Source organism: Megascapheus bottae, chromosome 9 (assembly GCF_031878675.1).
Source record: "Megascapheus bottae isolate mThoBot1 chromosome 9, mThoBot2.hap1, whole genome shotgun sequence".
In the NCBI taxonomy this organism is placed as follows: domain Eukaryota; kingdom Metazoa; phylum Chordata; class Mammalia; order Rodentia; family Geomyidae; genus Megascapheus; species Megascapheus bottae.
This window is the reverse complement of record NC_143517.1, coordinates 16,350,841-16,375,632: the sequence shown is the minus strand read 5'-3', so window position 1 is coordinate 16,375,632 and position 24,792 is coordinate 16,350,841. Positions and strand designations below refer to the sequence as shown.

Genomic DNA, 24,792 nt, shown 5'->3' with positions numbered 1-24,792 from the left:
TTTTCCTACCCACTGCCCATCTGCCGGCTCTCCAGGCAACCTTGGTGCTGAGTGGGGTGGGGAAATCACCAGAGAGTGTTCAAGCAAGAACTGAAATATTTGACTGGGCCTTGGTCCTAACAGAGGCAATTTTATTACCCTAAATGTCCTGGAAACCCTGTTGCCTCTGGCACAGGAAGACTCCAGGCCTGGTCATTCCCAGACGGACCCGTCTGCAGAGAGCTTTGGCAAGTGGTTAGGCTGTGAGTCACAGGGGCAGTCTCCAGTAAGGCTGAACTTGAGTGGCACACAGGAGGAACAACGCATCTTTCACAGGAGCCCGGCAACCTGGATATGGTCACTGGGCTTCCTAGTTTATGGAAGGAACAGAGGGGACTCCCAGAATAGAGAGGGCAAGGTCAGTGGATAGGTGTCCCGCCCCAGTAGCAGGGCCCCTGGTGTTAATTGCTAGTCAAGAGCCCCTAATACCCAAACCAGACATTACCTTAGGGTAGAAAGACACACTGGGTTCGTTCTTCCTTTCCCTCCCATTTCTAGAAACTAGAAGGTCCGGATATATAATTCCTTCCCTTTGTGAACATTGACTTCTATTCGATGAGGGAACCTCAGACACATTGTTCCAGTGGTTTATTTATGTCACAAAGCACACTTCTATTTGAATTGGCCAAATAATATGTTTTATACAAGGCAAACACTTCATCATGAAATATTTAAATTAAAATAAATGAATTCCATCCAACATGAATTTCCAGCTGCCAAATAAAAGGTGTCAGTTATAAATTAAATAAGTTAAAAATAAATAGTAAGAGATTCTGTGCGGTCAGGCATAGGTCATCTGCTTACTTCCTGCCTATTCTGCACCTCAGCTTCTACATCATAGAAGATCTGGGACAATTCACCAAGGCGAGCTCCCCATTTAAAAAACACCAGATGCTCAAATTTCCAAACCATCTTTGAACCCTTCAGTGTAAACCAGTGGCCCAAAGAGCATAGATTGGCAAGGTGAGTGCCCAGAGGCAAGCTACTTACCTACTACAACCTTCCCCTCCTCACCCCATTGTTCACCTGGAGAAATAGGAAACTCAACTGAGCAAAAAGATCATCAAACAACAGGCAGAACTATCAGTTAAGTCTGAGACCTAGGAAGATCAAACTCTTCTTCGTACCCCAAACACAAAATTTTCTAACAAAGTCTTTGGCCAAATTTCACCATTTTTTGCTTTTATCGGGTAGGCTGGATTACTTTAAACCTCTTAACTAGAAAAAAAAAGTCTTCTTGGATTCAGATTACTCGTCACCATGAGAAATATGCATGGCTAGTGTCACACTACCTCCCTCCCCAGGCAGGCATTACTCATCATCTCTCTCCACTCAGCTGTCCAGGGAGCCAAATTCTTTACTAACCACAGTCCTTCTCTATTCAGAGCTGTTTTGTGTGAAGAAAATATGAATATAACACAGGAATTAAAGCCTGACCCCTCTATAAGTCGGGTGCCTTCATGGGAATCGCTTAACCCTTTGAATTGGTGTCTATGTGTATAGTAGGTAAGGCCATCTAACTTAACATTGTTAGAAAGAATAGGATCATTTATGTGACTTTCTCAATCTCTTGCCTAACACATAGTAGGCATTTGATAAATGCTAGTGACTATTGCCATTATTATGATTATATATCATTTTAAGGCTACTGCTGTTGACAGTGGGCTTGATAATGACGTTTCTATTGTAAGAAGGAAAACATGTTGCATATTAGGTCAACCACATGAAGTGGATATTCACTTGTTTGGGTCTACAAAAATGGCAAATTTCTTCCGGGTCAATCTAAAGAATAATTGTGTTTGGTGTTATTTTTGAGACAAGGTTCTCACTAAATTACACAGGCTGGCCTTGAGCTTTTAATCCTCCCACCTCAATAATCCAAGTAGCTGGGATTACAGGCATGTGCTACCACACCCCAATTTACAAACCTAATGTATGATAATGTATCTCATTTGAATCACTTACTTATTTCAACTTAATAAGGTTTTGCTTTTCAAAAGTTATCCCTGGAGACATATTCCCACCATTTAGAAAGTTCCTGACATCAGTCACTATAGAATGACAGAGTCTGCTGGAGAGAAGTTGAGGGCCTAGTGACTGGGCCCATTACCTGCTATCTAAGCACACAATGTTCAGCAGCCTCAACATTCCCATCTGGAGACAGGGGTTTGTGATACGATGAGGTATAGAATGGGCAAGCACTTTTAGAAGTTAAAATCTCTGCAAAGCAAGCTACATCATGTCACTTTGTAAAACATTAGCACTTACTTTTAAGCAGTTTTTCTATAGAAAAACAACACATAAAACAACATAGAATTCATGCAGTCATGCCAAGCAATTATTAATATAGACCTTGGTGCTACTTGTCACGTAGATAGAACCAGTCAATAAGTAGTACATAGTGCTTGATCATAAAAAGAATCATACCTCATCAAGGTGGAGTGAGCACAAGATGGATATGGTAAGAACCACTGTATTTTACAAGTGAATCAGATGTCAATATTTTACATTTATGCCAGTAATCATACACTGTGGAAAAGCTTACAAGGAAGAGAGAGAACTGCCTTCTTTCTTGGCAGTCTTAAAATGGCTGGGAAGAGTTGGTTTTGGCTTAATTTTGTGTGGAGATAGGGCTACATATTGAATGCCCTTTTAAAGTGACTTTCAGAACAATGACTTTAGCAGTTCTAAATTTTCTTTTGCATTTTAAGGACTTTCCTCTCCTATTCCCTAAATAAGGATCTAGGCTATGGAGGAAGGTGATGTGTTTGGAGCAGCTACCAGCAGAGTGGGTGTGGCTCACTTCCAGTCCTCAAGTTTTCTCCCCTCGTCCTGTGAGCCTCGGTGAATGTGGGACACCCAGACAGAGTCAACCTCTAGTCAGCCTCAAAGGCGCTGTTAGTGGCTCCCACGTATTCAGACTTCTTCTTGTGTCTGGTCCACATTTTCCTGAGGATGCCAGGGACACCACAGGAAGCACTGCCTGTCAGTGGCAGGGAGGCCTCTGCCCCCTGGGGAAGGGTTGGATACTCCTCAGCCATCTTCTTGAGGTGTCTAGATCTAAAAAGAAGCCAGGGGTGGGTGAGGCAGTGGTCATGTCATTGAGCCACACTTATTTTTTGCCTTTAAGAAGAGTGACCTCTCTCCCCTCCCCTTCCCTCTTCTCTTCTCCCTGGATTCAATCTCCAGCATGGAGGAAAGAGGGAGGAGGAGGAGGAGTGGGGGGGGGGAGAGAGAGAGAGAGAGAGAGCGAGAGAGAGCGAGAGAGAGAGAGAGAGAGAGAGAGAGAGAGAGAGAGAGAGAGAGAGAGAGAGAGAGAGAGAGAGAATGAGCTTAGGGAGAAAGAAGTCATTCAGAACTCTGCAATGCAAATCTGCAGAAGGTTGGCCTCTGTCCAGATGTGGGGTCTATCTGAACAGTCAATGACTATTATTATTTAGAATGACTTGCTAACTGGAATGTAAGACAAGCTAAATGTTTTCTTTTTAAAAGAAAGTTTTCTCCAATTAAGTCTCAGTACACCAAGTAACCAAGTAACACATAACTTGTTTTTATAATTCTTTCTGGTAACTTTTGATTTTTTTTTCCATTCTCACAGTAACCATTCAGGATGAATTCTTTCTTCCTCTTTTTTTTCTTGTTCTGACTGTGTTGGGCTGTCTCCCTCAACCTCTGTCTCTGTCTCTTTCTCTCTGTATGTATTAGAACTAGGCCTTGAACTCAGGAGCTGGTGCTGCTCCTGAGCTTTTTGGCTAGAAGCTGGCACTCTACCATGTGAGCTTTTATAGGGGTTAATTCAAGGTAAGAGTTTTATGAGCTTCCCTTCCAGGGCTGGCTTCCAACTAGGATCCTCAGATCTCAGCATCTTGAGCACTGTGATCTACTTGTGCCTGAAATTCTTTTCTTTTTTTTCTCCTCTTTCCCCTTCCTTCCTTCCTTCCTTCCTTCCTTCCTTCCTCCCTTTCTTCCCCCTTTTTTTTGTTCTGGTGCAGGGTCTTGAACTCAGGGCCTTGAGCATGCATTCACCTTTTTCCACACATGAAGGTGCTTCACCACTTGAGCCACATCTCCAGTTCCTTTCTATTTGTTTTGAAATAGGTGAGGAGGTAGAGTGCTAAGTAACTCCAATGATCTGTGCAGTTGGCAATGGCAGGATAGTCATTCCTAACCTTCTTGTCTCCCTTCAGGATGGGGGGTGCAGCGTGGCTCATTAGAGTCCATGTTGAATAAATGACTTTTGCTGTGGGGACAGTATGAGAGGGTGCTGGGGAAACACCCAGCCCTGCTAATCTACCTACTGGTCTGGAGAAGCATTAACGGGAGCACGTGGGTTAGAGTCCAGTTTGAAACCTCTTTGTGTCGTATACATTTCTTTACTTGTCTCCTAAACAAGTTCATGAGGCATTTGTGACACCATCCTGAGCTTGGATATAGGAGAGGCTCAGGATATGGTTTGTGACTCTCATCTCACCAGAACTCCCCTGGAATGACACCTCTTCAAGAGTATTCATGAGGAGAAAGCATGAAAAACACTTCAGCTTAATCCTGCCAAGGATGATGGCTCTCCTTACAAGGTGATTTACAGCTGGCAGGGTTTTGCATTAGCCTCTCGAGACTCTAAACATTGGGCCACCCGTAACTCTTCTGTGGTACAATCAGGATTCAGGGTTGTCCTGGAAGACACAGTACTTACCCTCTCCCCAGAACAGCTCCATTCTCAGAGCCTGCGGTTGCCTCCACCACTGCTGGAGCTTTCACCGAGATCCGGGCCACTGGTGGTATCTGTGTGGAGAAAATGGGATAGGACTGAGGACGTGTCCACTCTGATGCTTTCTGGAGCCATTTGAAAGAGGAAATACCCCTCATTGGAGCAGCAGTCCTCATTCCTGTGAAGGCCTCAGACACCACAACAGGTCTTGTGACCTGGGGAGTGGAATGAGGCTGGCGTGAGCATCTGCACTGATAATAAGATGTCAGGTACTGGTGGTCCAGGTATCCCACAGAAACACTAGCCCACAGATGCTTGAGGGAGGGCCATTCAATCCTGCATGAGAACCATTATCCCTCCCCTCCACCACTGGTGTCTAATTGTCAAGTCCTGAGGATTCTGGCTTTCAACATTTGTTTTCGTGCATTTCTCAAGGGGCAGATACCTGGGACATCCTTGTTTGTGAACAGACCAACTGTATTTTCCACACTCCTCCTGAACTGTAGAATTGTCAGCAATTCTCCACAGCAGAGCAGACAAAGGTCAACCCTCATCAAGGTTCTGCCATACTGAGTTCTACTGTATCTAAGCAGCTTGGCCTTCTGGGCCTTCTATTATTCTCTCTGTGTGTCAGTAGTCCCAGCAAGGTGTGGCTTTCCTTTTTATTGCTAACCCAGGACTCTGTAATTTTTCCATCTGTACTTTTTACTTTTTACCATCTCTGGATGGAGGACTCATCGTCCCTTCTTGCCATTCAAAAGTGCTTTTTTTTTTTCTTTTCAAAGAAAATGTTCCCTCAGGCTGGTGGTTGATCTTTATGTCTACATGTCTCTGGAGAAGTGCTGTCTATGTGACACATTGTAGCATCTCACTCTTGTGTGTGTGTGTGTGTGTGTGTGTGTGTGTGTGTGTGTGTGTTTGTTTGGTTGTAGAGTGAGTGGCAGAGTCTAGGACTTAACCATTGGTATCTCTCCCCAGCCCTTCCACAGCCACAGGAGGCTAAAAGCACTAAAGAAAAAATGGAGAATGAACTGATGACCTCACCAGGGCCAAGTCCACAGGTTGCTTGGTTACCTGATTCCTGCTATGCTTTGTTCTTCCACCCTAAGCTACAAAGTGGCCCCATTCCCGAAATCTCCAGGAACTTCCAGGTCAAGGTCAACATTATTCACCACCTCCTCTCCTGAGCTGGCCAAAGGTTGTAGGCAGGGTTACTGTGCCACCTTGTGGCCTCTCCCAAGTGTTCCTTCTCCAGGGTGCCAATGTCTTGGTGAACATATGACTCCCAGAGGTGGGTGAGGGAAAGGCCCTTCTTCCCCCACTCCTTTCCTAGAGTCCCAGAGTCCCCCTTGAATCACTTACGCATGCCAGCATTAAATCCGATTGTCTGGGTTCTAGAGCTCTGTCCTGCCTAAGAATCATGAGCTTTCAATGACCCGTGGGACATAACTCTACTGTTCTTCAAACTAGAGATCATCTTCCTCCTGTTCATTTTTACCTCGTCACCTCCATCACCATGGCATAACAACCCCAGCACCCTCTGGGCCTCTGCTGTAGCTGCCTCTCTGACATGTGCATGAGCCCAGTCTAATGGCTAGGCAATTCTACTCGTTTTCCTCTGCATCAGTCACCCAGCCATCCTCAGATCCCCTGAGCTAGCTCATCCCATCCCTTATCTAGGATACTGGTGACCAAAATGAGCACCAATTTGTTTTGAAGGGATGAAGAAATGGCCTAGTTCTTCCATTGCACTATCAGCACATCTTGGGTTGTTGTTGAGATGGTCTCATTGTGTTGCCCTGGATAGTGACAAACCTCCTGCCTCAGCTGCGCAGGTGACCGGATTAGAACCACATGCCACTGGACCTGACCCCTATGTACATCTTGACATCTACCACTTAGAGGGCTTAAGATGCCTGTGGTGACTTTACCCCCAGCCACAGATGACCCTGTTACAAGAGAGAGGGAACGCAAGAGTCAGGCCCATAAGTGGACAAAGGAGAAGGGCTGACCTGGAGATGCGCCCCTCAATCTCCCTTCAAGTAAGGTTGAACTGCCCAATTGTAGAATCATGTGCCAATGGTGGGTAGTGAAAGGCTTTTTCTTCAAACATGCCTCAGCTGCAGAGGGTCACCTTGCCCAAGGTCATGCTGCTCTGGGCCAGCCCACACTCCTTGTCTGAGTGAGGAGGGAGTATTTAAAAGCTCACCCATTTTATCCCAGCTCAAATTGGATAGGCAGCACTTGCCCAAGAGCTAGAGAGAGAGAGAGAGAGGTGGGGGGGGGAGAGAGAGATTTTATTCCAGGGTGATTAAGACACTCTATGTGTTGGGATTTTTGTTCTCGTTGTTACTCTTGAAAATCTACGTCGTTTACTCTACCACCATACCCAGGATTAATTAGGTATTTCCATCTGGCAGCACCAATGACAGAAAACAGTTTTTTTCCTTGAGTATGAGATGTCAATTAGGTCACAGCTTCTCACAAGAAAGAGAGCAGCAGTTAGGAATACGCCACAAGTGCAACAAGCAGGGTGAAAGGATGGCTTCCAGCAACAGAGGCCACAGTTTTGCTTTTCTAATAACCCCTGGGCCCAGGACAAATGACACATGGTGCGGAGGACACAGACATGGTGGGGTGTTTAAAGCCCAGGCTTATTTTACTTACCAATGATTTTCCATATGCTCGATTCCCACACAGATTTGATGATTTGAGTTCAGAACTGCCCCCTGAAAAGTTGAAGGAAGCAGATATTACACAGTGGTACTCCGAGTTCTGCCTCCCTCTGGTTCTGCATCAATTATCTTGTCAGCCAAATCAGTCACAGAAGAGAATTCCTCAAGGCATTTGTACCAAACAACAAAGTCAGGCAGTAGGATCAGGCAATGGTAATTGCCAACAGGAGGTACTGGTACCCCTTCAATCTTCTGGGCCTGGGATGGGGGGTAGGGATTGGAACCAAGGCCTACATGGAAGAATCTGTCTATAAATTCAATAAAAATCAATTTAAAAACAACAGACCTATGGAAGTAGTGAATATTGGTTCTGCATGCTTTCAGCTTCTCTTCCCTCCTTAAAGCCTCAAGGCACAACAAGTTAAAAAGGTTATCAAGGATAGCAGCTTTATGTAACACAATGCTCTTGGTCACCCTCTAAAATGAGAAACAAAATCTGTCATGGGAAATCCAGCCATAAATTAGAAGGCTTATGAGATCAGAATCCTGAAACTGTCTACATGAGAGATATAGACAGAAATGCTCTTTTCTAAATCACCCCCCCGCCGTGTTTTTATGCTAGTATTAGGGCTTGAATTCAGCTTTTCATGCTCTTTCTCTCGGCTTTTTAGTTCATTGCTGGCACTTTATCAGTTAAGCTACACAGTTCTGGCTGTTTGCTACTAAGAGATGAGAACCTCTTGGAGTTGTCTGAAAGGCTGGTTTTGAACCAAAATTCTCAGATGCCATCTCCTGAGTAGCTAGTATTAAAGCACGAAACACTGGAGTCAGCTTTATTCTTGATGCCCCACCTACTTCTGAGTAATTTCCACCCTGAAGCCTGACGCTTTTTTTTCATATTTTTTATTGTAATTTATAGAAGGGTCACATTATATTCACCAGATAGAAGGTATATTACTTCACATACATTGATACCCTTGCTCATGTCTTGGTCCCCATTTCTTTCCCCCTTCCCTATCTGATTTCAAATAACCAAATAAACATATATACAATATATCAGACAACAAGGTGAGATACTGTAACAATATGAGATAACCAAGTCACCAACTGACTGGATTATATACAACTAGTTAAGTGAGTGATGGACTAGACTATTGACAACTAAATTGTTTTCTATGTTTCCCTTCTATTTTACTGTAAGGTAGGTTGATGCTTGTTGGTTGGAATTCAAAGAACCTGTTCTGCTTTGGGGCACTGTCTAATTTCAAAGTCATTTTTTTCCTGCTTTATTTTGCTTGCTAAAATGAACTCTGCAAAATTGAATTGTCCTAAGATATTTTTTTCCTTTTAAGACTATGAAGGTCAAACCATAAACAGTGATATGCTTGAATAAGTAGTGGTAGTAGCTTATATATTTTTCAGTCTGTGTGTCAGGCATTGTGCAGAGAGCTCGGTGGCAGAACATTTGCTTAGCTGTGGCTTCCATATCTGTGGATTCCACTAAGTATGAACAGGGGTCCCAGCTAAGAAAGGACCTTTCAGCTTGTTTGCACCAGTTGGTTTGGATTCCTGAGGTTATCTCAGTGAAGTTTCTCAGGCAGCTGATTTCCCTAGGTGTAGGAGATGTGGACAGTCTCCTTACCAAGCACCTGAGGCTTATGATGAGAGGATACAGGAAGCTATGATTCCCTAGATTCCTTAGAGAAACTCTTTTCTCATGATGGCAGAGCTGTAGCATCCTTCTTCTATGGCTTAGGAGGGGAAAACAAACCAAAAACAGCAGCAAGCTCCAGGACTGAGATCCCCAGAGACATATAGCTTTCTGAGAGGAGGAAGTGAGACTCTGGAGCCTAGCCTTTGCTTTGGAGAGCATCAGGGTCTGTTTTTGGCTCAGAAATGCTCCTTCCGACTCACTCTGGAATCTATCATATTGGAGGCACTGAGGAATTGAATCAATGCCCAGCTCAATCTATTTCTTTTCTTTTCTTTTTTTTTTTAACCTGACTAGCATATTCTTACATGAGCCAACTGTCAAGTTTTGGACAGATTCTCTCTGTTTTATAACTTTCTTCTCTTGTCTTTCAGAGTAAAAGATGGACTTGGGCTGTTCAAGTTGCCACAAACTATTTAAAAAGGCATGAAAGTAGCCAGACTTGATGGTGGTACCTGACTGTAATCTTAGCACTCAGAAGGCTGAGCAGGCAGTCTGGCTACATAAAAGATTCTACAGAATGTGGCATGAAAGCAACCTCAAACAATGAAACAGTTGGGCTGGGAGTGTGGCTTCTGTGGTAGAGTGCTCACTTTAGCAAGCATGAGGCCCTGAGTTCAAACCTGAGTACTACCAATAACATACAAATAGAAAACTAACAAACAAAAATCCTAAACAGTTGGGAAGACCTTACCCTCTAGGGGAAGAGACACAGGCTGGGGACTCAGGAAGACCTGAGATTTTGTCCTGGAGTCTGCAGCTGATAAGCAGTATGACTTTGTATATAGGCCAATCAGTTTCTACTGTACAGTTTTCTCCTCTGTAAATTGGCAGAGAACCAGCAGGTTCTGCGCATGAGAACCAGTTAAGGGAGAGGTGCCTCCAAACACAAAGATTGATGTGTTCTCTCCTTGGAGTTTCAATAAAATTTACATTCCCAACCAATTTCCAGCTGCTGCTCCCGAGATGACATTTTGAGAACCATTGCACTAGATCCTGTCTAAGTGTTTGCTACTTAACCCATTATTCCTAAGAAGCATTTGCACCAACATCTGAGAATTTCGTAGAAACATAAAACCTTGGGGTTCACCGAGTTCTCCCGAAATAAAATCTGCATAAAATCAAGACTGCTAGTTCATTCCTTTGCATGCTGACATTTAAGAAGCTTGACTCTTAAGTTTACTTCATGATTTCTGTAGCAAAGAGAAATATTCTGCCTCTTTTTCCATACCCACACGCACCCACCCACTCACCTATACATAGACACAGAAAAATCTATCTCCTTTTAATTTGCAAGGCAGATTGTGGTTTCCTAATACTTTTACTTTGTATATGTCCATGTATATTTGATCACTTGGCTAGAGAATATAGCTTGATTTATGTGTTCTTATATGTTGGATCATGAGAATAGGAAGGGGAAAATAAGAACAACAAAAAGTCATATAAAAACAAAAACACTATGGGCCGGGAGTTTGGCCTAGTGGTTAAAGTGCTTGCCTAGCATGCATGAAGACCCGGGTTCGATTCCTCGGTACCACATACATAGAAAAAAGCCAGAAATGGTGCTGAGGCTCAAGTGGTAGAGCTCTAGCCTTGAGAAAGTCCAAGAACAGTGCTCAGGCCCTGAGCTCAAGCCCAGGACTGGCAAAAAAAAACAAAAAATAAAAAACAAAAAAACAAAAACAAAAACACTGGTCCAGGAGTGGGGCCTAGTGGTAGAGTGCCTGCCCAGATGTACAAAGCCCTGGGTTCAATTCCTCAGTAATACATACATAGAAAAAGCCAGAAGTGGTGCTGTGACTCAAGTGGCAAAGCACTAACCTCACGCAAAAGTGTTCAGGGATAGTGAACATGCCCTGAGTTCAAGCCCCAGGAATGACTGAAACAAAACAGCAACAACAAAACAAAAAGAGTGGGAAAGCTGGGCGAGGTGGCTCACTCCTGTAATCCTAGCTACTCAGGAGGCTGAGATCTAAGGATCACGGTTCAAAGCCAGCCTGGGCACTAAAGTCCGTGAGACTCTTATCTCCAGTTAACCACCAGAAAACTGAAAGTGGTGTTGTGGCCCAAGGTGTAGGGCAGTAAATCAATCAATGAACAGATCAATAAAATAGTATCCAAAATAAAATTCTGATATGTTCAGTTCTCAAAACAGATTTCAAAAAAATAAAATTGTCTTTATAGATTATTATATCATTCAAGAGTAAATGGATAAGTATTTTTTTTTCTGGAGATGGAACCTAGGATCTGGCACATGCTAGGCAGGCACTCTCTGTCTTTGTCTCTGTCTCTCTGTCTCTCTTTGTCTGTCTGTCTGTCTGTCTCTCGCTCTCTCTTATTTATTTGAGCGTGCTTCCCCTTTATGGGTCATGGTTTTCTGTCTGCCAGAGCTCAGTGTTTTACATCTTCTGAAGGCCACACCTGCTAGCTATGAAGCCAGATGGCTCACACAGGAGCCTGCTACTTCTCTGGGTGGAAGGCGCTGGGGGTTGTAGTTGATGCCCCAGAACAGGTGTTGTTGTAGTGGAAACTGCGCGTAGGTTCTCACTTGTGTGGCTGAGACAACCGGTTGGACTCCAGGCAGACTTCTGCACCCAAGGAGGTGTAGAGGGTCTGGGGTGGAGGGCTCACTTACCAGGTCTGGTAGGGGTTTTGGAGGGATGGGCTCCGGGTGGCCTTGCCGTCTGGAGCCGGCCAAACCTGTGGCTGTCCCCTGCATCCCCTCTGCGGTCACCACGGTAGGGCAGCAGCTCCAGGGCACGAGGCGTGTACAGGTCAGACTCGATCACCACCTGTCCGGTGGACGGCAGGCAGTGAGCTTAAGCCTCCCCTCGGAACTCAACAATCACAGCCCTGGTGCAGGGATTGGTTGTAGAAATGGGGTTTTTGTGGTATTTGCAGCTAGGGGCACAACACCTTTCTAACTGCTCAGGACTAGATTTGGGGGAGCTTCAATGAAGGGAAGATATCAGGAGAGACGTGTTGGGCCTAGATTAAAAAAGGAAAAGAAATCCTCAGCATGCAAATATGGCAGGGAGCACTCTGCAGCACTCCCATTTCCTCGCACCTGGCCGTGTCAGGGTACAGCTGGCACAGTGATTTTTTGCTGAATGTGACTGCTGCATGGAAATCCCAGTAAACCAGGACAGATTGCTCACTGGTAGTGTTTGTCAAATCGCCTGCTGCAAAACTGTTTCAGGAAGATGCCCTAAGGGAAGGCTCTCTCTTGGGGTAGGGTCCATTATAAGGGGACCTTTAAAATGATAATAAAAATGTAATCCACCCTTCCTATCTATGGGTTCCTTAGCCTCAGATCTAACCCATTGCAGGCAGGAAGTGTTTGAGAAAATACACATCTACACTGAATATGGGCAGACTAGACTCGGTCTGTTCCCTTGTTCCTATTCCCTGAACAATACAACATAACAAAAGGACCTGGGATTTCTAGGCAATGTAAGTCATTGTGAGATCATTTAAAGTGTATGAATGGAGCTGGTTGGTGGCCCATGCCTGCAATCCTCGCTACTCAGGAGGCTGAGACCTGAGCACTGCAGTTCAAAGCCAGCCTGGACACAAAAGTGAGACACTTATCTCCAATTAATTGCCAGAAAGCCCGAAGTGGTGCTGTGACTCAAAGTAGAGTGCTAGTCTTGAGCTGAAGAGCTTAGGGAGAGTGCCTGGGCCCAGAGTTCAAGCCCAATGACTGACCCAAAAATAAAATGAAATAAAATAGATAAATAGACTGGGATGTAGCTCAGGAACAAAGTGCTTGCCTAGCAGGTGCAGTCCTCTGGGTTTGATGCTCAGTACTATTAAAAACTAAATAAATAAAGTATGTGGGCAGGCTGTAAGAATCTGTAAGATTCTTATCTGCAAGGAAGCACCAAAAACCCTGAGTGGAGCTGTGGCTCAAGTGGTAGAGCACTAGACAAGTAAAAAAGCTCAGGGACAGTGCCCATGTCCTGAATACACACACACACACACACACACACACACACACACACACACACACACACACACACACACAAATAAAAAGTAAGTAAGTGGATGTGTAGATTCTATATAAATATTGCACTATTTTGTGTCAGCGACTTGTATGCATGGTCTCTGTGTATGTCCTAGAATCAGTCCCCCCTCCCCCGAGGCTACTGTGGTATGACTATACTTAGAGAAATAATTTAAATGTAAAAACTTGAGACAAGGAAGAGTAGCCATGTAGAGAGTCATGAAGGGAAATCGTAGCAGTCTGGGCTCCAAGCCTGCATATTTTTCCATATCCAGGACAGTAGAGTCATTCATTTTGGGTGTCCTCACCCCAAGTCGCTCCCAACACTGCAGCTTCTCTGAGTTTGCCTTCCTCAGTGTTGACTCCCCCCCGCCCCTCCAGCTGTTGTGCAAGGGTGAGCCATGATCTCTGAGCTTTTTTGCCCACTGCTTGCACTCTACTACTTGAACCACAGCTCTACTTCTGACTTTATTGTTGTTGTTATTAATTAGAGTGAAATCTCACAGACTTTCCTGCCTGACCTGGCTTTGACCTATAATCCTCAGATCTCCGCCTCCTCAGTAGCTAGAATTAGAGGTGTGAGCCACTGGTGCCTGGCAAATTTCATTTTAAAAATTCACTTTATATTGACCACATCTAGCCAGTGTCATTCAGTAGGAATATACATATTTGAGAAATGGGTACATGGATGGATAAAACATTTCTTTTAATCCAAGGATACTGCTTTGAGGGCTATGTACAAAGGAGTTAATAAAAATAGTTTTTTAGTAATAAATTTATTACTGTGCATCTATAGTAGTGAGAAGATGGATCCTTAGAGATGCCATCAATAGGAGAACACCCAAGTCAAGGGTGCCCCAGAGAGTTTAAATAAGAAAAAGTGTGCGAGCAATGGGGAAAACAACAGAGCAGGGGAATTTAGGTCAGGCTATATGGTGTTCAGTTAACTAAATTTTAGTGAAGTGGAAGACTAAGAGTACAGCTATAACCACAAGGTACATAGAATACTTCCTTGTCACTGGAAATGAGGAGACAGAATGAAGAAGTTGGTGTTGGTTTTGTAATAAAATCAGTCAAGCCAGGCATGGTGGCTCATGCCTGTAATCCTAGCTACTTAGGAGGCTGAGATCTGAGGATCATGGTTCAAAGCCATCCCGGGTACTAAAGCTGTGAGACTCTTATCTCCAATTAACCACCAGAAAACTGAAGTAGCACTGTGGCTCAAGGGGTAGGGTGGTAGCCTTGAGCTGAAGAGCTCAGGGATAGTGCTCAGGCCCAGAGTTCAAGCCCTGTGATCGACAAAACAACAACAACAACAAAAAATGAGTCAAGGAAGACCGAGATTTATGTTTCCTTACATTTTTGGTTAAGAGGTGTTGAGAGCTTTTGACTCTTCTCCTGGCTGGACTGGACACTGGAAATGGAGATAAAGAACAAGATAAAGAGACTACCCATGAGGCTCACATAGCTACTCTAAAAACCCAAGTGTTTCACCTGGAAGGAGGTAGGGACATTGGGGTGGGGGTGGGAGGGGAAAGAGGATTATTTTTGACTCAACTATATCAAAGTTCATAGCAGCATTATTCACAATGGTTTAAAATTAGAGAACAATGGTTTAAAATTGTGAATAGATGCACAAATATGATATATCCATACACTGGAATATTACTCTGCCTTGAGAAGGAATATGACATCCCAATACATGCTATACTTGGATGAACCTTGAAAGTGTCCTGGTGAAACAAATGAGCTAAAAAGGATAAACATCATATTATCCCATTTACTACAGGCATATAGAGCAGTCTAATTCATAGAGAAAGTAGAATGGTAATTACTAGTGGCTGGGGGATGGAGGAAGATTATAGTTTACTGAGTAGGATTTTAGTTTAGGATATAAAAAAAATTCTGGAGATAGATGGCTGTACAACATTGCTTATGTACATAATACCACTGTGCTGTGCACCTTAATATGGTTAAGCTGGTGAATTCTGTTATGTATATTTTACCACAATTTAAACAACAACAACAAATAAAACAGCTTGGGCAGGTACGAGTGGTGCATGTCTGAAATCCCTGTTATTTAGAAGGCAGAAGTATGAAGATTGTGGTCAGGGGCCATTTGGGTGGACAAAAGCGAGACCCTATCTGAAAAACAAGCTAAAGCAAGTAGAATTGAGAGTATCGTTCAAGTGGTAGAGCACTTCTCTAGCATACACAAGACCCTGAGTTCAAAACCAAGTACTGCTGAAATGACAACAAAAGATTGACCAGCTGTATAGACATAATGTTTTATTTCATAAATTAATATTATGACATACAAACCCTTAGCCTAATTTTGATTAAGTTCTAAAAAACTAAGTGCCAGTGATTGTAAATAGAGATTCCCTTCTTGAACACTTGTTTGTTAAACTTGTCATTTGAAATATGATGTAAAATCAATGTTAATAAATTCTTTAATAAAAAAAAAAGATTGACCAGGAGTTTGGCCTAGTGGTTGAGTGCTTGCCTAGCATGCATGAAGACCCAGGTTCGATTTCTCAACACCACATACATAGAAAAAAGCCACAAGTGGTGCTGAGGCTCAAGTGGTAGAGCGCTAGCCTTGAGGAAGCACAAGAACAGTACTGGGCCCTGAACTCAAGCCTAGGATTGGCAAAAAAAAAAAAAAAAGAGATTGACTAAAAACAAAAGCTCATATAATACTCTGTGGGGAAGTCGATTTTATTGCAAAATGAAATATGCATTTTCCATAATCCATATTTTCCACATTCCAGGAATATATTTTCCACATTGCTGCTAAGATGATCTGTGAGAATGGAACTCCTACACCTGCCCTGGGTAGAACCCAGGTGTCCTATCTCCCATCAGAGGAGTAATAGGCAAGTGTTGTAAAGCCCCGGCCTCTGTGAACCGTGAAAGACTGGGCACTGGGTAATAGCAAGGGCTCCTGACTCCTTCAGCTTGGATGGGAGTCTGAAGCTGACCCCTTGCCTTGACCCCTTGTGTGAGGAGCAGATGACTCACTTTCCTCCTGTGTTGGGCAGGGATGACAATGGCACTAATCCCAGAGGTCTGTGTCACAGGTTAAGCAAACAAACCTTGATAAAGTCCTTGCCCAGATGTGAGGAAGAGCAAGTTCCTAGGAACTGGAAGTGGTGAACAGGTTTTCCTGGGACTAGTGGGTAGGAAGAAGGAACGGGTACCCCCCTGGGTCCAGGGACTTGCTCCTTTCTCCTGCCTCCTGTGGTTCCCTGACTCCTCTCCTGCTCCCTCCCTGCTGCTGGCTCCCCCACTCCCCACAAAGGCCTGCTTTCCGTGTTGTCATACTGGTCCATGCTGGTGCAGCTCAGGAAATAACTTCTGGTACAACTTCTTAGTAAAACCACAACTTTCACCTTTTGCACTTACTGAGAACTGTATGTACAAAAATCTTTTCCTTCAAGTGACCGACTTGCTCTATGTAATTATATATTTGCTGTTGCCAGATTTTGAGGTGTTTAGAGGATTTATATCTTTCTTTCTTTCTTATTTATTTATTTATTTATTTATTTTTGCCAGTCCTGGGCCTTGAACTCTGGGCATGGGCACTGTTCCTAAGACTAGCACTCTACCATTTGGGCCACCCACCATTTCTGTTTTTTTCTTCTTTTTTTTTTTTCTGTGATTAATTGGAGATAAGAGTCTCATGGACTTTCTTGTCTAGGATGACATTGGGCCTCCATCCTTAGATCTCAGCTAGGATTACAGGCTTGTGCCACCAGTGCCCAGCTAGGTTCTGTTTTAAAATGTAGATATTAGACTGTGCCAGCATGTGTGTGTACTGGAAAGAAGGATGCAGTGAACTATTTAGATTCAAGAAAGCTCACACTGAGGGTCTGTGGGTGATGGCTTACTGTCTCAGCTCTTGCAGTTTTCCTGCAATTTGGAGACATGGGTCTTCTTCATTGACTCCACTATACTGATGGGGAGACAAAGGGAAAGGGGGCCACTTAATGAATGGCTGAACAAAGTCTACACTTTTTCTTTCTTTCTTTTTTTGCTATAAGATTCAGGCTGGCTTTGAGTTTGTAATCTTCCTGCCTCAAGGACTGAGATTACAAGCATGCACCATTCTGCCCAGCGTAAGACCACACCGTCTAATCACTAGGCTGTACTGCCCACACAGCTAAGGTTATTCTCAGGAAGGTTTCATGGTGGCACTCTGGTGATTATGGCACCTGTGTGGTATACTCTGAGCCTTGGGCTACATATGCAACAATAATAACAACCAAAGATTAATGAATAAATAATAAATAACAACTTATGTAACTACTATCAATGATATTATAAATAATAACTAATTACTATTATTATTGTCATGCAATAATAATGAACAAATAACTAAGTAAAGCATCAGTGTATGATGTGGCTCATTCCTTCTCACCATCCCACTCTTCTTCGGTTTCTTACTCTTAATTTTTCCCTCTTAAAGTCAAAGCCAGCATGTGTACCTCACATGGAATAACCACTCCCCACCGCCACTGCCCAGCCACACATACATGTTTACCTATGGAAGTGCTTAGCTCAGAGGCTTTGACTTTCAGAAGCTCTAGAGAGAATTTTAACTCCTATACGTGGGCAGACTACCCCCCTCCCCCTCTCCCTCCAACCTTCCCCTTTGACAGTAGCTGTCTACAGCTTAATTTCTGTGCTTCTGGCTGTCTCTCTGTGGCTAGGCCCAGTCTAGCCCTCTCCCCACCACCCTCCAACACTGGCCCTATCAGTGGCTGACACAGAGGGAAGAAAGCAATTGTTTGAATGTCAAGTCACAACACCAGCAAACAGCCCATTCCATTCAAGTGTGACAATGAGACCAGGGGTTCAGCCTGAGCAGGGTCTCCTCCAGCAAGACAAGAGCTGCAGGACCGCAGAGAAGGCAAGAGAGAGGGTCAGATTCGGAAGGACTAGGGGACTACCTAGCAACTGGACACTCTGAGCCAATGCAGCTTTGTGCAACGCCATCTCCATGGGGACCCCAGGACTTATAAAGTCAGGCTTGCTGAATTACATCTTTGGGCTGCACTGGCTCCAGGTGACCCTGGTGGGGGAGGAGGGGGGAGGGTCTGTGGTCAGGTCAGCCTGGGGTCAGGGCTCTATTGAACAGCTTCACTGGATATCAGGCCACTGCTAGGATTTCCTCTTCTGACATGTCACAACCCAGCTGGAAATCATACTTCAGATCCAGCTGCTTCTCCTTTCCTGTCCCATTTGCTCACAGAAGAAACCTGAAAGAATCTCCGTGGCTGCCCTGTTAATCTGTAATTCCTTCCCCAGGACGCTGCCATCACTTTGTCTCAGCCTGTTGGGTGGCTGGGGATTGAATTCAGAGCTTCAGGAAGCATGTAAATGTCCTGCTTTTCTCTTTGTCGGATCATTTCTCAGTGATTGATCTTCATTCTTGTGCCTCCTTGGCAGGGCGTTAAAACAAACGAATGACAGATCATCAATGCAGAGAAAGCCATTGGACCTGAGAGACTGGAGGGGGGGTCCCCTTAGTGCCACCACATGTGACATCCTCACTGTCCCCTAAAAGATGCCAGGCTAGGCGACTGTCAAGGGCAATTGCACTCACCTTTGGCAGGAATGACGGTGGTGAAAACTTCAATATTTTCATCGCTGCAGCTGTAGATCTGATGCATCCTCCCAGCCCCTCTTGCTGGCGTGCCTGGGCAGCGGCGCTCTTGTCTCTGGACCACTAGTGGTGAGGCTTTCCTAGCCAAGCCTGACTCTCAGAGCATTTGTTGTGCAGGTCCACAAAAGACAGGCTGGGGCTGTGAGCTCATCTCGTTCCAGCCTTCGCTGCAACATTTTCTAATCCCATCTGTCCTCCTTCTTCGCCTTTTTTTTTTTAAATGAATCCTATTACTGGAAACCTTTCATTGAGTATGAAGCCTTGCTCTGCCCCCCCCCCCCAACTAGGATGTACTTAACATTTTTTATTTTGCCCTGTCTGCCGCAGTGGATTTGGAAGTCTTTTGTGAAGTGATGGAGACGTGAAGTCGCCCACTTCATTCACACCAAGCTTGGCTGGAGAAATTTCACCAAAAAGGAAACGTGAATTTTGATACCTATAATTCTACAAGGGAAAGGGGCTTTCTGTCCACCCCCCCCCCCCACTGCCTTACCCCCAAATGCATGCCGGAAAAGTATGCAGTGGTCTTGTGTGAACTTGGCTTCCTCCAAAGTTTCTATTTAAGATAGAGAATTGTTTCTACAGAGCTGCCTTACACGACAAAGCTGACCTTACCAGAGTCAGGTACCTATAGCTCCCTACAGGTGTATAGGGGTGTGAGGCAGAGCACACTCATGGAGCCCAGTCACGGCAAGGCAGTGGTTTTATTGTTCTATAGATCCAAATACACTAGTTGAATACAATCATAGGCTATGTGTGCCCTGTGTTTTCCTATATATTTCCTTTCCTTGTCTATATACATACAGGAGGTTATGGTTGAAATACATGTACATGGTGCCAAACCCACTGCCTTTTATTTAATACCATTACAATGCCAGTCTAAGGACTCACATGCCTGTGTGTGTGTGTGTGTGTGTGTGTGTGTGTGTGTGTGTGTGTGTGTACTGGGGCTTGAACTCAGGTCTTCATGCTTTTGCTCAGATGTTTTTTTTGGCTCAGGACTACCACTATATCAGCCTTGAGCCATGCCTCCATTTTTATTTTTAAACTGGTTATAATTAGAGATAGTGTCTCAGACTTTTCTCCCTGGCTGGCTTTGAACTTCAGTCTTCACCTATCAGCTTTCTGAATAGCTAGGATTAGATACAGCCCACTGGCACCCAGATAAGAAAAAACTTAAAAACTTACTTGCTTAATTTTTTTTTGTGAGGTTGAACTCACAGCTTCAAACAGGCTAGGCATCTTCCCTGTATCTCTTGGGCTATTTGCCAGCCCTGAAATATTAATATTTTTCCCTTGGTCCTGTCATTTGAACTCAGGGCCTCAAGCTTGCTCAACTACTCAAGTAGTGCTCTACTACTTGAGCAATGCTTCCAGGTCTGTTTTGGGTGGTTATTTTATTTTGTTTTGGCAGTGCTGGGATTTGAACTCAGGGTCCTGTGATTGCTAGGCAGGCACTCTACCACTTGGGCCACATCTTGTAGTGATTGTTTTTGAGAGAGCGCATGGGTCTAAGCTGTGATGTACCTACTTTAAGCTTCAGAGGTTGTTGCTGGGATAACAGGAGGGTACCAATGAGTATACTTCCCTCACTGGAGATGGAGTCTTGAGAATTTTTCTGCCTGGGCTGGCCTGGAACTTCTATCTTCCCTATTTAAGCCTCCCAGGTAGCTTGGGATGACATTCTTTTTTTTTTTTTTTTTTTGCCAGTCCTGGGCTTGAGCTCAGGGCCTGAACACTGTCCTTGGACTTTCTCAAGGCTAGAGCTCTACCACTTGAGTCTCAGCACCACTTCCAGCTTTTTTCTACATATGTGGTACCAAGGAATCAAACCCAGGTCTTCTTGCATGCAAAGCAAGCACTTTAACCACTAGGCCAAATTCCCAGCCCCATGGGATGATATTCTTACACTACCTCCCTTATGTGTGGGCTAAGATGGAATCTCATAAAATTTTCTATATTAGTTGGCCCCACACTGAGATCCTCCAGATCTCAGCCTCCTGGATAGCTAGAATTACAGGTGTGGTGTCCAGTTCTGAGAATAAATAAATAAATAAAAGTAGTATGATTGTTGTAACAATGTTAAAATTATAGAAGGGTATACGGAAAAAGCAAAACCCACATCCCAAAACAGAGTGTTACTTCCTAACTTTTCCAAATACAGATCTCTGTGTTAGATTGTCCTGGTGAGGAAATAGTGGAAAACAGCTTGATGGAGAAGGAATTAATATTAGCTCATGATTTCAAAGGTATTCCTCCACGATGGACTAGATCTCTTGCACTGGGACTGAGGGAAGGCAGAATGGCATGATGGTAGATGTGTGTGGCAGAGGCTGCTCACCTCTAGGCACATAGCAGGCAGTGGGGTAGGAGGTCTGGGATGAAGCACAGTTCCCAAGGACATAGCTCCAGCGATCTCCTTCTTGTATGTATGCCTTGCCTCTGAAAGCTCTCGATAATGCCATCAAATTATAAATCCATCAGTGATTAATCCATTGGTTACATCAAACTTTCTCACAAAAAAATTGGACCCACCAGCTGGGGACAAGGCCTTCAACACATGAGCCTTTTGGGGGACACTTTTTGTCCAAACCACAAACAGTCTTGCTTCCTTAACGCAATCACTATACAGATAGACAGGGTATTTGCATATTTTCATGCTTATTCATATATATATACATGTTCTTTTATAACTAGAAATAGAGTTAATAAATATCATATGCACACCTGTGTACAACATATTTAGTTCTCAGTTTAAAAATAAGTAAGCAGGAGACTTCTGAATTATAGAAGTGGATGTAGTATTTCTTGATAGATCTATAGCTCATTTCCATTTTTAAAAATTAGAGAATGTTGCTAATCAGCTTTGGCTCCCTGTCCATCTCTGGGGAAGCTTTCTATTTTGCTTTGCAATAAACTTCTTTTCTGCTATAAATAAATAAATAAATAAATAATAAATAAATAAATAAAAGGAAGAGCCTGGATGTTGTGACTCATGTCTATAATCCCAGTTCCTTGAGAGGGGAGATTGGGAAGATTATGACTAAAGATTGTGAAGCTAGCTAAGACAAAGAAGTCAGGGAGATTACATAAAGATTAATAAACTGGTTATGGTAGTTCAAAGTTATAATCCTAGCTATGTGGGAGGCATAAAAAGGAGGCTAACCGGGCCAGGAGTTTGGCCTAGTGGTAGAGTGCTTGCCTAGCATGCACGAAGACCCGGATTCGAGTCCTTGGTACCACATACATAGAAAAAAAGCTGGAAGTGGTACTGAGGCTCAAGTGGTAGAGCTCTAGCCTTGGGAAAAATGAAGGACAGTGCTCAGGCCCTGAGCTCAAGCCCAGGACTGGCAAAAAAAGAAAAATAAGCAGGCTCACCATCCAGGCCAGCCTGTTCAAAAGAACAAGATCTTACTCAATAAATAATTGGGTTCTATTCTATGGGTTCTCAGGCCTGTTCTTGCCAGTACCAAGTATCAAGAAATAATTGAAAGAAAAAAGAAACTGTTGACATGGCTGAAGTAGTAGAGTTCCTGTGTAAAGAACTCAAGACCCTGAGTTCAAAACCCCAATATCATTTTCCCTTCCTTCTCCCCCGCAAAAAAAATAATAAAAAAAGAATGCTGTGAAGTACTTTTTCTTATTTGTTTGTTTGCCAGTCCTGGGGCTTGAACTCAGGGCCTGGGCTCTGTCCCTGAGCCTTTCTGCTCAAGGCTAGTGTTCTACCACTCACGCCACAGCACCACTTCTGGCTTTTCTGAGCAGTTTATTGGAGATAAAAATCTCATGGACTTTTCTGCCCCAGCTGGCTTTGAATCACAATCCTCAGATTTCAACCTCGTGAGTGGCTACAGGGTGACCACTGGTGCCCAACTGTGAAGTACTTGTTTATTTTAATTTTTGAAGTATTTCTTTTAATGGGTATCTTTAAACCTGTTCCCTTAATTCTTTTGTGAGCACCATTGTGGGACTGCAGGTCATAGTGTATGTGTGTTTAAAGTTCTGAGTAATTTTTTCCAAGTTACCTTTGAACAGTTCTGCATCAGTTACCACCGTCACTCACTGGCAGGACATGAGAGAATAATTTCCCAAACCTTGGGCAATGCTTGAAAGGAATCTATCTTTTATTTTCAATCAAAGGATGTGGTTTGGCTTTTGGGCTTGGAGTCTAGAATCTTTATGATAACAGATGACTTAGGGTCTTGCTGCCCCTGGTACTTTAGAATCCGTGTGTGTGTGTGTGTGTGTGTGTGTGTGTGTGTGTGTGTGTGTGTGTACTCTGTAAAGTCTTCATTTTGGAATGCAAATCGTGTTGCTGATATGGGACACTAAGCACATATTATGCCTGCTAATGCTTGAGGCAATCCCTGTCCAGGACAAGACATGTGTTTGGTTGTCAGCCTTCTCTGAAGTTCTGGGAGTTCACTACAGGGAGTTCCAGGCTGATGCATGACTACCTGACTGCCATGATTACATTTGGCTTCTGTAATCCTTTCAAGGGTTGATTGATATCAATGGAAGGCTTTTTTACCCCTGCAGGCTCTACAAAAATGTTTGCTACTGAAGTGGTGGATGGGAAATACCGAGGGGTGCAATCTCTGTGTTCCTCCAACCTGGAATTCCGTAGGCCTAGCTAGGGACCGTGTTAGAAGAAGCCTTTACTCTCAAAACAGCCTTGAGGCTGGAACCCACCAAGTCATTGCTCAGAGGCTAGTGTGTACATGAAACATCCAAGGAGCTTGCTAATACACAGGGTCAGCCTTCCTTCCTTCCTTCCTTCCTTCCTTCCTTCCTTCCTTCCTTCCTTCTTTCCTTCTGTCCTTCCTTCCTTCCTTCTTTCCTTCCTTTCCTTTGTTCTAACAGTCTGTGTTTCAGGTCCCAGGGTACACTGGAAACAGCAAATTTCATTTTCTTAACCCAAATTCATTAAAATTATCAGGAGCTCTGGTTATCCCCTGGACTTATTTAAATCCAGCTCTATGAATCAATCAGACCAGAAAGAGCTTGTGTCTGAGGTCAGTCTGGACTACACAGCTGAACTCTGCTCACCCTCCCCCAGCTTTCCTCCCCAAAAAAGGGGGTTCTTGATGAGCCACAGTAGCTCCCAAATTGTGCCCAGACAGAAACCTCAGCCTCTCTGGGGAACTTGCTTGACATGCAAATTATCACCTTCCATCTGCCTGCCAAGTCAGAAACTCTGATTTGGGTGGAGTCTAGCAATCTGTTTGAATGCTCTCTCTAGGGGATTCTGACCCTTAAGTCTGAGCATGTCCAGTGAACTAAGCCAAAGGGGTTCATGATTTTAGTATTATGTATAACATTTTTAGTGCCATGCATTGATTGTACAAGGGAGGTTTCATTGTGGCATTTTATACCCTATGGACCTCACCTCCTATCACTTTCCCTTATCTCCTCCTCACCCCTTTCTTAAAACAATTTCAGTAGGCTTCATTGTTCTATTTTCTTCCTTCCTTCCTTCCTTCCCCTCCCTCCCCCCTCCCTTACTCCCTCCCTTACTCCCTCCCTTACTCCCTCCCTCCTTCCTTTTATATTTTATGCCAATCCCGGGCTTGAACTCAGGGCTTGGACACTGTCCTTAAATGTTTTCACTCAAGGGTAGCTAGCTCTACCACTTGAGCCACAGGTCCATTTCCCAGATTTATTTATTTATTTTTTTTGTAGTTAATTGAAGGTAAGTCTCATGGACTTTTTTTTTTTCCCATGAAGGCTTCAAACCACAATCTTCAGATGTTAGTCTCCTGAGTAGCTAGGATTACCAATGTGAGCATTACAAACTTGCATTTTGATACAATTCTGATAAAAATGAAAAATGTGGGCTGGGAGTTGGGCCTAGTGGTAGAGTGCTTGTCTAGCATGCACGAAGACCCAGGTTTGATTCCTTGGTACCACATACATAGGAAAAGCCAAAAGTGTTACTGTGGCTCAAAGGGTAGAGCTCTAGCCTTCAGAAAAACCCTAGGA

General features: G+C 43.9%; 1 protein-coding gene across 2 annotated transcripts; it reads right to left on the bottom strand.

Moving 5' to 3' along the window:
* Positions 1–612: 612 nt before the first annotated feature.
* Vxn (vexin) lies at positions 613–19,097 on the bottom strand. Of its 2 annotated transcripts, XM_090338894.1 has the most exons (6): positions 18,751–19,095; positions 14,498–14,553; positions 11,769–11,925; positions 7,415–7,476; positions 4,733–4,821; positions 613–3,099 (listed from the first exon to the last, which is right to left on the bottom strand). In XM_090338894.1, the coding sequence occupies exons 1-6, from the start codon at positions 18,815–18,817 to the stop codon at positions 2,916–2,918; spliced, it is 615 nt and encodes a 204-aa protein (XP_090195020.1). In that variant the 5' UTR covers positions 18,818–19,095; the 3' UTR covers positions 613–2,915. The 2 variants fall into 2 exon arrangements, with proteins under 2 accessions (XP_090195020.1, XP_090195021.1); XM_090338895.1 differs by lacking the exon at positions 14,498–14,553 and having other exon boundaries at positions 18,751–19,097.
* Between the last annotated feature and the right edge of the window lie 5,695 nt (positions 19,098–24,792).